General features: G+C 37.4%; 1 protein-coding gene across 8 annotated transcripts in view; it reads left to right on the top strand.

The window, feature by feature from the left end:
• The window catches only part of LOC135086962 (protein NDRG3), a 182,108-nt gene that overhangs the window by 79,884 nt on the left and 84,650 nt on the right, over positions 1-17,574 (top strand). For all 8 annotated transcript variants that reach the window (XM_063981808.1, XM_063981802.1, XM_063981806.1 and 5 more), the window contains one exon: positions 13,653-13,770. In XM_063981808.1, the coding sequence (XP_063837878.1) occupies positions 13,653-13,770 (118 nt within the window). The remainder of the gene's footprint in view (positions 1-13,652; positions 13,771-17,574) is intronic.

Below are 17,574 nucleotides of genomic sequence, written 5' to 3'. Positions count from 1 at the left end.
AGAATATCTTTCTGGAGATGCTTTGTATGAATGTTATAACAAAGTCGCGGACGAAGTAAGTGGGTGCATGCGCGATGTTCTTTGTGGCGGTCGGCGACCCGCCTCGTTACTGCTAACAAGCCCGGCCTGGATGTGTTTTAGTTATTTATTCTACAAAAATGTGTACGTTATTACTTTTGTGAGCTAATTATAGTTACATGAGCAATGGAATGTTCGTTAATCAGATCCAACGATCAAAGTTCGAAATGATTACTGATGTATTCTTCAAGAAACTTCCAACTGCCTAACTATATTTATTATCTCTAAAATAATTAGAAACGCGGAAATACGTTACTTATAACTTGTATTACGCAAAAGTAGTACGCAAAAGCTTTCTTGGGCAGACAGATCCAAGTTGGAACCTAGTTCAGTAACTTTTTTCAGCGTAGGAGGGCAACACTTCGCTTCGTAGCACTGTAGCTTTGTCGGCTCCGTAACTTACTGTAAGCTACGAATGCCATTCTTTACCTAGCTGAGATTGATTTAGTGACAAGCGCAGTTAAAATGCTGTATGGTCGTTTGCGTTGACTTGTACAATAAACAGTAATTTTTCTAGGAAATGATTCTACTTGATCTTTTGCTTGTTGTGTCAATAGATACATTAACATATGGACTTCGAACGATTGTTGTCTATTTCAATCAAGTTGATCATTATACAGTTTACAATACCATTGAGATTGAAACAATTCTGCTGCTGCGATAGGTACCAATAGTTTTAAAAGATTTAATGATATTTTTACTGTACATTCGTGGTCCCCGTCAAAACATTTATCCTCTAAGACGGCGTCTCATCCAATGCGCAGTAAAGCGCGCGCCGACGCATCGTTCGCGTTTACGGCGCGATACCGCGTTAGTGCGTTATAACGCCTTTACGACGCGCGTTAGAACCAAAGCACACGATGCGTTGCGGCGGCGGTGCGACGCCGGAGCGGTGTCGCTGCGTTGTCTTACATAGAAATATCTGTGGGGGGCACACGAGCGGTACGGCGCCATGACGGCGAAATCTATGCGCATCGTGTGCTTTGGCTCTTACTACACCTTTGTGACGACATGTCGCAATTGCTCGTAAACGAATATCAATCTCAACGACGTCTGTCGTCCAGTGTTTGGCTGTTTGACTCATGTCTTCGTGATTACTACCTACTGTCCAATGTATCGTTACCAGATTGTTCATGGCACGGTACGCGTTGACCTGATTGTTAAAATGAAAATCATGATAATCGTGCTGTATTAGATTGAATTAAAATATTCCTGAGGATACTGAAAAGTTTTGAGTTTCAACTGTACTTTGATAAACAAACAGTTTTAAAGTTTCCTTTATTACCCTTAAGATATCCACCGCATATCCTCTCCTAATGCAACTAAAAGAGCATTTCCGTAAGACCAGTCTGCGCGGAAAGATCACGGCTGCGGAATAATAATTGTATTACGGAGAGCGCCGCCATCCATTATACTCGGCCGCTGGCCAGGGCTGCCGGCAGAGAAATACGGGGCTTGTGTGGCACTAATAACAGCTATATTATGCCCAATTTAGAATACGTGTAGAGCTGACGTAGAAAATATCAAGTACAGCTGTCTGGTGGTGTTGCGGAGAATTAGAGTACCAATTTTTACCAATAGGAAAGTTACTGTGTGAGCGGAGGTCATACTATTGCTATTGGTTAGTGGTGTCGCAGCTTTGCTCCGCACCTGTCCTCTTGGACAGGGCGTATTAATTTTCTTTTTTAAGCTCTCATGATGATAAAAGTTGATACCATATTGCTAGGTCAGAATTAAATGATATTAACACTCCTCAGCAGTTCCGCAAATGTAAAATAAATGTCATTGTTTGCTACAACTGCAAAGGCCCTGAAGGACGTAAGCTAATCCGCCTAGAGACCAGCTCGTTAGTGTCAGAAGTTCCAGTTTCCGTGGTTAATGCGCCTGGAGTTCGTATAGCAATAACAATGGCCTACATTCCAATTGTAGACCTCAGTAGCCTAGTTTCATAGTTTTACAGTTACCTAAGTTCCAATATACGAGTAGCAAACTCGTCTAGAGGGACGGTAGCGCCACCTATCATCGGCATGTCTTTTAGACTAATTTAGGCTGGATTGCACCATTATACTTTAACTTTGATAAACGTCAAAAATCTGTCTAAACTCCGTACAAAAACACCGGTTATCGTTATACATAGTTACGGTCAAAGTTAGGTGGTGCAACTCAGCTTTCAAATCATTTTGTCTGTGGTGTGTTGGCCCAACCCTACGTTATTTGACCCCCATAGAATCTGCTACGTACAGTCGTTCATCTTACACTTATCTACCCGCTGTACTTAGCTACCTGGTATCTGGAAATTTAGTTTTTTTATTTCCATAATTTTACCTCGTATAAAATGTAGTTTGCCCTATTTCGGTAGCTTTATTTGTAAGTAAACGATTGGGCGGCAAGTTTGTTATTTGTATTTCAAGTGTTGCAATGACGGGTCACGGGTACTAGGATAATATTTTCATACGACTCTCTTTTGTAAGAATAGGATGCCTTCAGTGCTACCCCCGGAGTCTATAGCTATTTGAATACGTGCTAATATAGTGTTCGATAATAGATTATGAGAGTAACTGAAGTTTAACAAGCTGCTGCGTCATGTAAAAAGTTAACAGACCGAGAACCCAACTCAATTAAATTTTAATATTAAGAACATCTACGAGTACTTAACAGTGTGGTGTAGCTACTGTAATACCTACATTATTGTGCCTCTGTCGTGAAATGGGGTTATCGTAAAGTTCCACGATAGCAAGTTTGACAATATGCCGCCCGTGATTGTTCAGTTTCTTAGTGAACAACTAAGAATTAGGCGGCCCGGGCCAAGGCCGGGACTTGTGTAATCTGTGGACACTTTCAAAGGAATTACGAAATTAATATGAATGCCGGGACCATACATAAGTGTCGACAAAATTACTTTCGTCAAACAATTTGACATTATAATTTTTCGCGACAAGGAACTTCCTTATTTTTCGTCACTTTTCCCTCAAATTACAGCTTTATCTCATCTGCTTGCATAGGAGAGTAATCAATCCTTCGAACTCTTCCCTAATTCACCTTATCTGGTTTTATACATATCGAGTATTTTATTTAATAGTGACTCAAAAAAACGTGTTTTTTATTTTTACTAAATAGTGGAAAAATCAGGAATTTGTAATAAAAATTCCTGACTTACGTAAATTCTCCGAAAATGAATTCCTTTAGTAGATGAATATTTGTGAAATGAAAAACATTTCAATGAAAATACCGTGTATGAGTTCCGTAAAAGCAAAGTAATTTTTAATACAGTGCTGTTTTACTATAAATGCATGTTGAAGTATTTTACATAAATCGAAATTCAACAGATTAATCTGTTCTGGTATGGGAACAGATTAACAGCGGAACGACACTTGCGGTGCCGACTATTTGCTGAAATGATTGCAAAAGCTGAATACAGTGTTTGTATGAAAAAACCATCATGAAATATATTTTGTAGTGATTCGTACTATTGCAAGATTAATTTTTGAAACAGTTGCTACATGATGTTGACGATGTCATTTGATTGCTCGGCTGCCACGTGTAACTTGACCTCGATACTGTATGCAGATGACACTGTTGTATTAGTGGTATGACACGAGTGCTATTTCGTAGAGTACAGTCGGCTGCAGGTCATTCTATTACGTTTATTGTTGCTAAATGGCATTTTGTTACAATACTTCTTGGACCAACGAAGGTACTTAAAAAGCGTCGTTTTGCCGTATTTTACCTTTCTTGAATTAGTTTGACAATTCTGTAAATTGGGATTTCTCTGCACAAGAATGTTGTCAGTATGTCAGTCAAAATTATGTATATTGCAAGTATTGGTAATTTTCAAATCAATGACCAACCCTGAAACTTTTAACCAGTAACTAGCTTTCTAGTCTAAACTATAGAAAGTTTCCACAAGTTGATCCTGAGCTTGTGCCCACTGATTGCAAGGCTTTCCAGAAAATGCTGATTTCTTCGGTTCGTTTCTAGTTCTAGATTGCATTGAGACGTCGGTGAAATGTCGGCGAAAGTTAGTTTGGGAATAAAACGCTGCCCAGTGGAGCTGCTTTTATTCTTTAGTAAGCCATGCTGATTAAGAGTAGAGGTTTTAAATAACCTTTCTATCATTAATTGTTGTCTATTTGTCTTCCCCGAAACTACTTTTCTTTCAGAGATAGGTTTCGGACAAATACTAGATAGGGAATAGGTATACACAAAATTAATTAACCAACTCAGCAGTTGGACTTGAGATGGAGATGGACTAGCTTGCTGAGCGTTACTATTTTAACTACTGATTGAATAAGTACTTTCGTTTCAAATACTTCTAATAATTTGAGAACGTGTCATGTTGTAGTAGTTTTATTGCAAATAATGGTACAATCGAAGCTGGACAAAGTACCTACTTGTAGGAAAATAAGGTTAACTCCGTATTGCCTTCCATTAAAGGACATATTATCCAAGCTACCTGTGGTATTCTCCGGTACTTGACGCCTGTTTCCATTCCATTACCTCCAGACATAACGCGCGATCATGCGCACGAGTGCATCGCGAGCGCTCTCGATGGGCCACGACACTTGTTACCATAATTGAAACGTCACTACTTTATAATAGGGAAACGTCACACTGCAGTTCGCGAATTCGTGACAACACGCAATACACAACCACGACTGTCATGGTGTCGAAGGATGAAATAAAATCTATGTTATTGCTAAAGTATTTGGGACAATGCCTTGTTTTATCATATTCCAAGTAGACACGTATTGGGACGTCCACCTACAAGGTGGACTGACGACATCGTAAAGGTAGCAGGGAAGCGCTGGATGCAGGCTGCTACCAATCGATCAACGTGGAAAGCATTAGGGGAGGCCTATGTTCAGCAGTGGACGTCCTATGGCTGAAATGATGATGATGATGATGATGAAGTAGACACAATAGATAAACTATCTTTAACGATTTAATATTGAGTTAATCTTGAATCCTCTTTGGAAACAATTTTGATTCCAATCATTAGAAAACTTGAAAATTATTGAGCGCCATTCGTCGTGGCGTCGTCGTTTAAATCACTAGCTGGCTAAGTTCGTCTACCAATCCCGCGTTGCACTAGTGTGCCCAAGCCTTACTGATTTCGCGTAATATTAGCGCGGCCGTGTGTGCATGCGTAACCTTTGACATGCATATCGGTCCGGAGTGAAAGGAGCTCATGAATTACCCATGTGCTTATTGGCGTCACGGTCGCTTTAAAGTTTTCTATGTATACTTAATCAGTTACCTGCGAGATCATTAACGTATTTTTAATCCTTGATTTGTTTATATCCTTTTAGAGTTCAATCGCGTTAAAAAAAGTAGGTAATTTCTAAAAGAATTCAAATAACTCATCCTTAATTATTCGTCATTCTTAAAGCTACCTTACAAAAGATTGATAGTGTCGTTATTACTAGGTATGTACGAGTAATGTTTGTATAGAGTCAACTATAAAAATCTTCTACATACAAATAAAGCAAGTTGTATAACGCGTCGCTCAGTCAGACGTCACTTCATGAATAGATTTCCTACCTGTTTATTCCTGCAGGTTTGTTTCCGTTCAATTTTCTTGTTCCCGCGGGACCTTCGAAAACTTTATTTAGCTCTTATTGAAAATAACGGTACACGAGTGGTAAAGTGATTTTCGTTTCATATGTAGACAGTAGTTCCAATTTTGTATATTTTATATTTAAATATATTTTTGTTACACTTATTCAAGTCAAGGTGGTTAGACTGGTTATTTTTTTACGTTACTGTATTTTACACTCAAAGTTGCCTACCTTCAAATCGACTTAGTTTTCTTATACCAATTAATAACAAATACAACCTCTGCAATAGTGACTACACTGGGAAAATCCTTGGGATTCGTGATTTATCATGCTACTGGGCCATGGGACAGACGAAGCTACAATTATTCGTAGTAGGTCATAAATATCTTCAAAGTCAATAATAAACCAGACGAGCACGGAAACATTTAATTATTTCGTTAATAAATTAATCGTAGCAGGAGCCAAATGAATCATGCAACCAAACATTTAATTATTAACACAATGAAAATTCCCCATTCAAAAATTAATCCCAATAAGCCAGCGTCAGATAATTTTAAACCGCAAACCAACATTAAATTTTGATGGATCAGCTATAGTATCAGTGAGTTGGTATTTGCTAGTTATTCCACAAACAATGCATGTACAACAATGTGCATCTATCAGTGGCTCCACCTCATTGCTTTTAATAAATTGAGGTGAACTTTAACCATGCTTAATGCCGTCATATGCCGGCCGATAGTTTAACGTGCCCTCCGAAGCACAATAATCTGGAGCTGTAATTGAACAGGAAGCAATTACGCAAAGAGATTCTAAACTATACCACCTATACCACTGGAACACGGAGTTGTAGGAAAAGACACACACGTCTTTTTCGGAGTACAAACGTATGACCTGCGAGACAAACAGAATAGCACCCTTAGTTACGAAGACGTCAAGAAAAGCAACTTCTGGATGGCGCTCCATTGCGCAGGTAATATGCCGTTCGCGTAACATATTACTGGCATTACTGACGCAATTAACTGAAGCGATCTCTTTACTGGTAGGGTTGATACCATTTGATATTTACGCCCGATAATGCGTTTAACGTATAAACTCATGATTTCTAAGTCCTAGCTACGCCATTATTTGTACGTTTGGTACAAAAAGAGCTGTTTCCGTATTTCACTCTATTATAAAGATTATTACACTTTTTAATATAGATTTGCTTAAAACACATTGTCATCGGAAATATCCAGGATTTATGATAGAGCGAGCGACACTCTTCATAAGAGGATTAGAAGACTCTCAGACTTTAATGAATAAGTGATGGATTTAGGACACTAACGTGAAAGCCATGAAAGCCTATTTTCATAATAAATGACTTTAAACTGGAAAACGGACAGACAGCCGAAAATTGGACGAAAACTTATTAAACTCGTGGCAGACTTTAAGTGCTAGGCGTCCGTCATACGCACAGCACAAAACCATCTTCTGTATGTTCACAATGATCTTTTTAAATCAAATGTGTAATATCCTCGCCAAACTGGGACTACTGAATGGTCCCAACCCTGCTCTCGCCTCATTATCTCCCGCAAGCGATATGCAGCCGAAAACATTTGTTGGTTTGATTAAAGTTTGACACGCGCTCATCGGAATTGTGAATTTAATGCAAACTGCACATAAGTCATTTGTAGCATTGAATAGCTTTTTCTGATATATCTGATATGACGCCCGCGACTTCGTACGTGTGAAAATAATTTCAATTATGTTTCCTGTATTTGCAACATTTTTCTTTACTGCCCCGCCCCTATTGACTATAAGGTAATGTTATAATATGCCTTAACCTAAAGCCTTCTTTGATAAATAGGTTATACAAGACAAAAAGATTTTTCCAAATCGAACCAGTACCTACTTCCTGAGATTAGCGCATTCAAGCAAACTCTTCAGCAGCTTTATAATATTGGTTTAGATTAGTATAGATATAGTCAGTCACGTCAAATTAAACTTTCTAGGGTGTTCTTCAGCAAGTTGCGGTGTTATTCGAGTCTCAACTCTTTTATCCACGTCCCCCGCGTCAGACAGACATCCTTTAAGACGATCCCGACACTTTTGTTGGGGGATCCGTTAATCTCTAACGCCACTGGGTAAATAATGAGGTCGCAAATTCGCAATTAAACAACTGTTCAGTTAGTCGATTTAACTTGAAGCTAGTGTTGTGGAAACGTCGATGGCTTGATAGATAGGTAGTATTCCAGAATCAATTGTTGAGTAGGTACTACTTTTGAGTTAGGAATAGTATGAAGTTTATTCTAATTACATCGCGGCGTTTTGTAAATGTGAGTACTTGTGGGTTGTAATAACTACTGAAGAAGTTAGTCCGACGAGAAAGTGCCACAAGTATCTTGCTTGCAATAATTTTAAATTTATTTTATCAGCTATATCAAGACGAAACTAGCTGAACGGTTCAGGCATCTGCTGATCCGAGCGCTAACTGGGATATTGTGTTGGACCACTTCTAGGCCAAGTGCATATTTAGCTTCTGGGGCACACAGGAATATTAGTAATTTGTAAACCGCATTTATATTCCCGACAACTTTATTAATTGAGTGGCAACATTTTTAAAGCATATACACTACTTTTCATTTTTTTATTTACTTAGTGTAAAGGGAAAATTAGTTAATTAAATTGCTGGCAATAAGAATCTACTAACACCAGAAAATAGTCGGCCGTCGTCTCTCATCCCGGAGCGTGTGTTTCCTCGAAATTGTGCCACCTGGTATCCGGTTTGACCGGAGCAGACCTCGGCCTGGCTGGGTCAGCACTTTGGGTATCGTATCGTTACACCAGAAAATGGTTAGATGTATTTCTATAATGGTTAAAGACACTTTATTTCTCATAAGAATACCAAACCAAACAGTCTCAGCGCGGACCATTCCTATACAGTGTGTCCGGGCTTGTAGTGATCAAACTTTAATGGCGTAATCTATGGACAATTTTATCGATGAAAATACTTCAAATTTGGGGCTTGACCCATTTGTCGCAAAATTACGAGGATTTAAGTTTTTAATTTTTAGTTTTCACCTCTTCCTTCAAAAACAAGTGAAAACGTGGGTAACTTAACATTAATAAGCGAATATTTGATATCATGCGATAGTCAATGAAATTATCTATTAGTAGAAGTAGAAAACGGACACAAGTTTCATACATTTTATGGAAGTAAGAATGGATTGAATTAGAAAAAGACACGATTTTTTTCACTTCTTTTTCAGTTATTTTCCAACACAAGAAAAACCAGGTCGTTAAAGTATGTTTTATTTGCATTGTATTATTAGTATTTGAGCTATTCTACAAAACGAATGTAAATTTATTAGTCTACGTCTATCAGTTTTGACGTAATTGTTAAACAAAGATACCCCTTCCCAGCCGGTTCCATAGCGCGTCGGAATAGGTTCTGTGATTCTTTCAGGCAGTGTATTTTCGCATGTTAGCAGCACTATGGAACCGGCTGGGAAGGGGTATCTTTGTTCAACAATTACGTCGAAACTAATAGACGTAGACTAATAAATTTACATTCGTTTTGTAGAATAGCTCAAATACTAATAATACAATGCAAATAAAACATACTTTAACGACCTGGTTTTTCTTGTGTTGGAAAATAACTGAAAAAGAAGTGAAAAAAATCATGTCTTTTTCTAATTCAATCCATTCTTACTTCCATAAAATGTATGAAACTTGTGTCCGTTTTCTACTTCTACTAATAGATAATTTTATTGACTATCGCATGATATCAAATATTCGCTTATTAATGTTAAGTTACCCACGTTTTCACTTGTTTTTGAAGGAAGAGGTGAAAACTAAAAATTAAAAACTTAAATCCTCGTAATTTTGCGACAAATGGGTCAAGCCCCAAATTTGAAGTATTTTCATCGATAAAATTGTCCATAGATTACGCCATTAAAGTTTGATCACTACAAGCCCGGACACACTGTATAAGATATACAGATCCATCGATATTTAATTTTATTCCTTGCAGCAATTAAATTGACTTCATTATCCCAACTAATATTATAAATGCGAAAGTAACTCTGTCTGTCTGTCTGTTACGCTTTCCCGCTTAAACCTCGCAACCGATTTCGATGAAATTTGGCAGGGACATAGTTTGAGTCCCGGGAATGGACATAGGATAGTTTTTATCCCGGTTTTTGAAACAGGGACGCGCGCGATAAAGTTTTTCTGTGACAGACAAAATTCCACGCGGGCGAAGCCGCGGGCAGAAAGCTAGTAATTACATATATCAGTGCGCGGGAGCGCCTGATTTAAGCCTCCCTAGGTTTCCACCTGAAACTTTTTCGTTGTTTACAGCTCCGTGTAGCTCCGAATACTCGAGCCGAGGAGCCTTTCCAATTAGTACTTTGAACGTCTTAAAATAGACTTGACATTTACTAAAAACGGACCTAAGATTTTCATAAAAAGACCCGCCAACAAATTCAGCTGTAACGATCATGAATTCACGCGCTTGTTTATTTACACATGTATTTGTTGTTTGATAGAAGTAATAGATTCAATGTTAAAAAAATGGATACTCACTCATCATTTCTGCCCATTGCAATCCAATGCGTACTGCCGCTCTGTATCATTTACGAGTATACCTACTTGTTATAAGTTAAGGAGAATGTTGTTGTTTTTCAGGTAGGAATTAAAAATGAATGAGTATTTATTTAATTACAGCTAGCGATGCAAATGCCTTCTCTGCTGCGAATTATGCATAGCGAAAGTTTTGAGACAATGATCAACTTTTTGTTCTGTGGTGGGGGTCTGGTCGCTCAGGTTACCACGCGGTATCGTCAGAGATTACGCGACACGATGCGACACGACGCAATGCTACTGAAGTAGGTTGCGTTTCAAGCTACACGTATGCCACTGTAGGGAAAACGCGTCGTGTTGCGTTTAAAGGACATAGGTTCTATGTTCATAGGCTCTTAAGCCGGGCCAGACGTATCGTGTAATGTAATGGAAATAGTTTGGGCAGCACTTTACATGTAATGCTCGTAGTGCCGTCTACACGTAGAATTCGTATTACATACATTACACGTAATCTTACATTACACATAACACCCGTCTGGACCCGGCTTTACAAAGTCGTAAGTTCTATCTATATGTACTTAATATTATAAAGCTGAAGAGTTCGTTTGTTTGTTTACTTGAACGCGCTCTCAAGTACTGGTCCGATTTGAAAAATTATTTCAGTGTTAGATAGCCCATTTATCGAGGAAGGCTATAGGCTATACAGTGTGAGTCACGTTAAAGTGTACATATGAAAATAGATGAAACTAGACCTATTTTTATCGACAAAAAAGAGGTCAAAAAATTTTTGTGATTTTTTTTTAATTTTTTATAGAATTTTTTTTCTTCAAATTACTTATTGTAAAGAAAACGTAATAACTTTTAAACTAAGCGGTATATCCTGATAAAATAAAAACAGTAATAATGCTAAATAACAGGCGATACTAAAAAAATACATAAAATACACAAAAAATGCCAACAAATAATAAAAAATGATACTTTTTGAAAAAAATCTGCTTAAAAATTCGTGTTTTTTTGGTTATTTTATAAATTTCTCCAAAAAATGCCCCTATAACCGGTGGTTTTTATTACTTTGTATTATTTTCTATCGTATTATCTTTGTAAAACCAAAAATCGCATGTCTCTATCCCTATCACAACATTTGAAATGATCGTTTGAACTAAGCCTCTCCGGGCGCGCCATTCAACGCTTCGTTAACAACAAAACTGAAAATGGCTCTAGATTTGTAATTTTGATAAAGAAAAGTTAGATTTCAAATAAAAACAAAAGATTTCGAAGTAAAATAAGCATTTTAGTTAAAATTAAAATTGTATCTACCTGTAGCGGAGAATAATGTTGTGGCAGGCCTTTGTTCAAACGATCATAGCAAATGTTGTGATAGGGATAGAGACATGCGATTTTTGGTTTTAAAAAGATAATACGATAGAAAATAAAACAAAGTAATAAAAACCACCGGTTATAGGGGCATTTTTTGGAGAAATTTATAAAATAACCAAAAAAAACACGAATTTTTAAGCAGATTTTTTTCAAAAAGTATCATTTTTTATTATTTGTTGGCATTTTTTTGTGTATTTTATGTATTTTTTTAGTATCGCCTGTTATTTAGCATTATTACTGTTTTTATTTTATCAGGATATACCGCTTAGTTTAAAAGTTATTACGTTTTCTTTACAATAAGTAATTTGAAGAAAAAAAATTATATAAAAAATTAAAAAAAAATCTCAAAAATTTTTTGACCTCTTTTTTGTCGATAAAAATAGGTCTAGTTTCATCTATTTTCATATGTACACTTTAACGTGACTCACACTGTATACCATCACGCTACAAGTAATAGCAGCAGTAATGCAAAATGCAGACATGAGCAGAGCAACAATGAAAAATGTTGTGAAAACGGGTTTTCACGCGTACGAATTCGCGGGCACAGCTATGCTAGTATAAAAATATGCGTAAACCCCAGGACTTTCTACCCAGTTTTATTTCATTCTATTTGGCTTTGTAATAATGTGTCAAAACAGACAAGCACTTTAGTCATAATATCATAAGCAAACGCCACGGAATACCTTCGTCACTCTATTTATCTGGGTTAAAGTGAATGTTCCTTTTGATTGAAATATAATATTCCATCAACTTTAATCTAAATGGAGTACAAAGGCCGTGACACTATTGTGTATACTGGCTTATAAAAAATCGAATTCTACATATTCTTAAAGTATGAGTAACACAGTAAAACGAAAAATAAAGCTACCTACCTAACACAGTGGCTGAAAACTGCTCGCAAAAATGCGTCAAAAAAACTCAATCATTGTTTGCAAAAAAATTGGCACATCGTGCTAAGTTTGCTTTCGCACAATGCTCGCTAAGCGTTGCACTTTTGTTTCCAAATGGAGGCGCTATGAATGTGAAGGTGTCTTATTTTTTACCTCTTTTACTATATCAAGTAGGCAAAACAATACTAGTGACGTCAAAACTTGATTGGCACCTTAATGAAAAGGCCCAACAGTAGCCGGGCCTCTTATCATCTTATCCTTGTCAACTTAAAAGAAACTATCAACTACAAAATAGTTATTTATTCTACTTAAATCACAGAAATAGGTCCGAGCTGGCCTTGTGTCATTTAATATTTACATTTATTTCTTTTGTTTGTGTTTTTCTTCATTTTACATCCAATGCCAAAGCTACAACGACTTTTGTTGCGCTGCCGAGATATCATTATTCGTGAAATTATAGAAATCAATTGAAATAATATTTAAGAGGACAAACACAATTTTGTTATGTGTAAATTAACACCTTTGGCAGTTGATTGTTTATTTGCCCTCGTCATGCTTATATCGCTGCTATTGGTATATGTGTGCGCAATCTTCACGATACTCAAGAACGCTCAGCATCCCATGGAGAATGAAAATACTTATCAATACTTTTATGATTATTCTTATACGTCATTCATAAATTCATCCTACCTATTTAACTAAATTATTCATAGCTGGGTGTGTTTTAATTAATTTACGTTACGAGTACTGGTGATTTTAGAAATGAAGTGACATATGTATAAGAAATAGAGAGCATATTCTTTGTATACAGAGAGTGAAACTTGAAGTGTATTTGTCGTTCTTTGTATACCGAGAGTGCAACTCATGAAGTATGTTATTCTTTGTGTACAGAGAGTGTAACTCTTGAAGAGTATTTGTTGTTCCTTGTATACCAAGAGTGTAACTTATGTCGTGAATATGTTCTTTATATACAAAAAGTGCATTTTATGTAATGGACGTGTAATTCCTTGTAGAGTGCAACTCATGAATTGACAACATGTACAATTCATGAGCTGCACTCTCTGTATACAAGGAATTACACGTTTGTATACAGAGAATGTAACTCAGTATATTATGTTGTAAGTTGTATACAGATAACGTAACACAGTATATGTATACAGAGAGTGTAACTGGCGCTATGTTTCAGATGTGTGCTTCCAACCGTTCTTCAACTTCGTGGACATGCGCGCGCTGCTGGAGAACTTCTGCGTGTACCACGTGAACGCGCCGGGGCAGGAGGAGGGCGCGCCCAGCCTGCCGGAGGAGTGAGTACCTAGTTGTAAGCTAGGATTGAGCTGGGTTAGGCCCAGAACACACGGTGAATCGCAACTGCAACGAAACTGCAACTGCTAGTTACTTTTGAGTTGCATCTAAGTTTCTGCCATAGCGTCCGTTGAGAGACCACACATGACGCGACCAGTTTGAAATTTTCAGTTTCAGTTTCATTCATAAGAATCATCAGAAAGTTGCAGTTTCGTTGCAGTTGCGATTCACCGTCTATTCTGGGCCTAACACCATATTACTTGGACTATAACAAACTCAAAAGTCTGTCAAACTCCATACGAGAAAACCCGTTTATGATTATAGTTTTTTATAAAGGTTACTAAACCTTTGTTTGTCACCTGTCATCCGCTTTGCAATGGAGGGAAGTCGAACCTTAACTTCGAACTCCTATGTTCTCTTCTGATTAATTTCGTTGCGGATCCAATGACAGTTTAACTTTCCCCTGGGACAAACTTGACCTTCACTGGTTGGGTCTTTATTGGCGGTCAAGCTGTAGATCCTGGCTATATATTTATGGTTAAAGTAAGGCGGTGCAACTCAGCCTTAATATAGAGCCTTTTGAAAAGGTTTTTTTAAGCATAACATTTGTCTTGGGTGGTATATACCTGCCCAGTAAACTGTGCATTCACTCTCACTTTGAAGATTATGGTGTTTGGAAAAAACAGCAGCGAATTCCCTAGCTGTTCGTATTATAAAAGAGTTAGTTAGTGCGAGCTGGTAGAATGGGTCCAAACAGCACACAAATCTTGGTTTAGTCCTATTTTGAAATGTCAGCTAATTATAATTTCGCTCTTATCAACTTTCAAGACAGAATCAACGCAACTGCCAGACCAGTTTTGTTCTTTTACTATACTCATACTACATACTTTGTAAAAGTTCTCATACCTTTCTTTTTCAACCGTGTACAAAACAAATGCATTTAAATGATGCTTTAGTTAAAATACTTTACTCAAATTAATTACGTATCTAAAAGAGCTCCACCCAATTTCTTTTAATCCTTGCTTTTAGCTTAACTAAAAGAACTCTGGCTTAATTCACAAGCAAATTAGAGGGCTTGCCGGGTGCAAGTAGCACGTTTAATGCGACCCACACATACATAAAGCAATTTAATTAAAACCTACCCCCCTTTACCCCCTACGTGATCAATTCCGCACGTGTCGACAAAAGTCATGGGTTCTGACGTAAAAACGTAACCTGTCAAGATTGTGCAAAGATTTCCTCCAAAGTTATAGCTTGACCATCGGTATACTCCTATGTATATGTACTAGAGATGAAACGGATATCCGGTAACTATCCGGTAGGCCGGATATCCGGCCTATATTTACTATCCGGCCGGATACCGGATAGTAACTCACTATCCGGCCGGATACCGGATATTAAAAAACTACGACAATTTCCTATTAATAAAATGAAATACATTAATCTTTGAGGTAAATATCAATAAAATGGCTTATAATAATGATGGCTTTTATTTAAAGTCCAAAAAGTTACAAAAGCCAAAGGCCTTTCAAAAAACTAATTTCTGTTTCTGGGCTATTCACTCTAATGATGAATACATAAATAGTAAATATCTGTTAATGTCGAAATATTGCCAAATAAAAAAGGCGATATTTTTTCACTGATGGTCTGATGACATGATGCATGCAGTTCAGTCAGATTACGCAACAAGTAAACTAATTTAATTTTCGCTATTCAATCACACACTCACGATAGCAACCAAAATCGCCCGAATTGATCTGCCCCCTAGACAAGTGGCAAAATCTGACATTCTATTCGGACGGATTCGATTTTCGAAAAGTGTGACTAGTCATGACATGCAACGCGACAATGGGCCAACTATCCGGCCGCCGGATATCCGGCTATCCGGCCTAGCAGCTGGCCGGATATCCGGTATCCGGTATCCGGCCAAACAACTATCCGTTTCATCTCTAATATGTACTACTCACTGCATTTCTCGATCCGAACACTCAGTCTGTACTGCAATCTGTACACCTTACTTTGGTGCGACTTTGACGTTCAAGCGAACTACTTAGTGCTACAAATAGTTTGGTTAAACGACAGAACGAATGTTTTAACGGTGCAGCAAACTTAAATTTTAATTACATACGTAAATGGAGCAAGAACTTTTTGGCTACTTTGGGTGTCACGAACTACATATTTGACGCTGACTGTACAAGTCTAAATGTATTTTAATTCCATTCGTCTGTACCCTTCGTGCTGATATGGCTATGCGAAAATAGCTTGTGCACGTGTGAATATTTTTTCTTGCGAATCACTAAAAATATATAGGGTGTCAGATATAGGTTGACCAAAAACTCAGTAAATGCATATCATTACAATAATATTATTCCTATATAACAGTGAAATCCCGAAGAAAATGGAAATGTCTTCTACGTAAAAATGTTGTTAAGCTTATCTAGGAAAATACTCTATTCTGCTAAGCACTGTAAATCACTAGTCACTATGGTATTACAAAAACAGTAAGTAGACGTATATTTTACAATACACTTAGTATCTAGGCTGAGATTTCGTTGAAGACGGCAGAACAAAATATAAAAAAAGTATCTCACTCGGTATAAGTTTAATGTAATTTACTCGTATAAATTTTTCCCAACCTGTTTTCTACGCCCTGTATAAAGGAACGTAACGTTCTCAATGTAAGATGTTTTTTTTTTGCTCCTTCAGCCGCGCAGCCCGGAACGTGTAGATGTGCCTTAATGCCTTCCAAGGCAATTAGGGCTGACACCCGTTTTTTTTATTAATGTGTCTCCCGCTTTATTTTCAGCGTGTCAAGTTCTCGTGTATGAGTTTTGTGAGAATGTTTATCTTCTATTTGAGATATTACCAGTTCAAGGGTTTTGAGTTGGATAGTTAAAACCTTTTTATTAGGTTTCCGGTGGCAACTAGATTTCAGCATTTTTCAGTCTCTAAATGAACTTATTTTTTATTCAACTTAAATTATTTGAATCTACTCAAATTGGCTTCCAGTCCCATAAACTCAGTAGTATCTTTTCGTAGCAAATATTCAATTTCGTTTATTCGATCCGCCTAAGTGGATTATCGAGTATCTCGTACACTCCGAACGCTTCACTTATTCAAGCAGCTGTTTTATGTGCCCGCTGCAGCCTGCATTGGCTCGGTTGAAGTGTCCCGTATTTGAATAGATTTCTATTTCACGCCGTCTTTGCCCTCGTCGCTCACACAAACACTATAAGGACACAGAAAACGTACCGCGTGTAGAATGATTGTAATTTTGCTGACAGCCCTGCCACGCCACTCGACATGCCACGTTAGAAATATAATGTCTTGTCAATGCAACTCAATATGATGCCACGATATTATTGTATTCTGTCAAGCATTGGTACCTACTAGGACTATTTTTTTTTATTGATACTGTAATACGTCTGACGTGTCTCAATCATTTTAATGTTTTACGTGCGTATCGGAGCACGAATCTTCTCTGGTATTAGGTACAATCAAGTTGATTCAAACGTTTCAGACATAATGACGACACCTGAAAGCGGTTCCTACGTGAAAAACGAAGCGAGAAGCTCCGGGTCAAAAAATTTATTATACAAAAAATGCTCTCTCAGAACGAACTCTAGGAATTTTATTGCTCAAAGTACTTATATTAGAAAGATAAGCTCCAATTATTCCAGAAACTGCAAAGGATCACGATAAAATGCAAAAACCTGCGAATAGTCCGTGAGCTTTCTTTTTCCCACTCGCCTGCATTGTGCTCAGGGCATTTGATTATTTTTTTCATTCCCTTTGAAATCTATAGT

This window comes from Ostrinia nubilalis, chromosome Z, assembly GCF_963855985.1.
Source record: "Ostrinia nubilalis chromosome Z, ilOstNubi1.1, whole genome shotgun sequence".
Taxonomy (NCBI): domain Eukaryota; kingdom Metazoa; phylum Arthropoda; class Insecta; order Lepidoptera; family Crambidae; genus Ostrinia; species Ostrinia nubilalis.
Note: the sequence above shows the minus strand (reverse complement) of the source record. Positions and strands in the feature narration are given on the sequence as shown.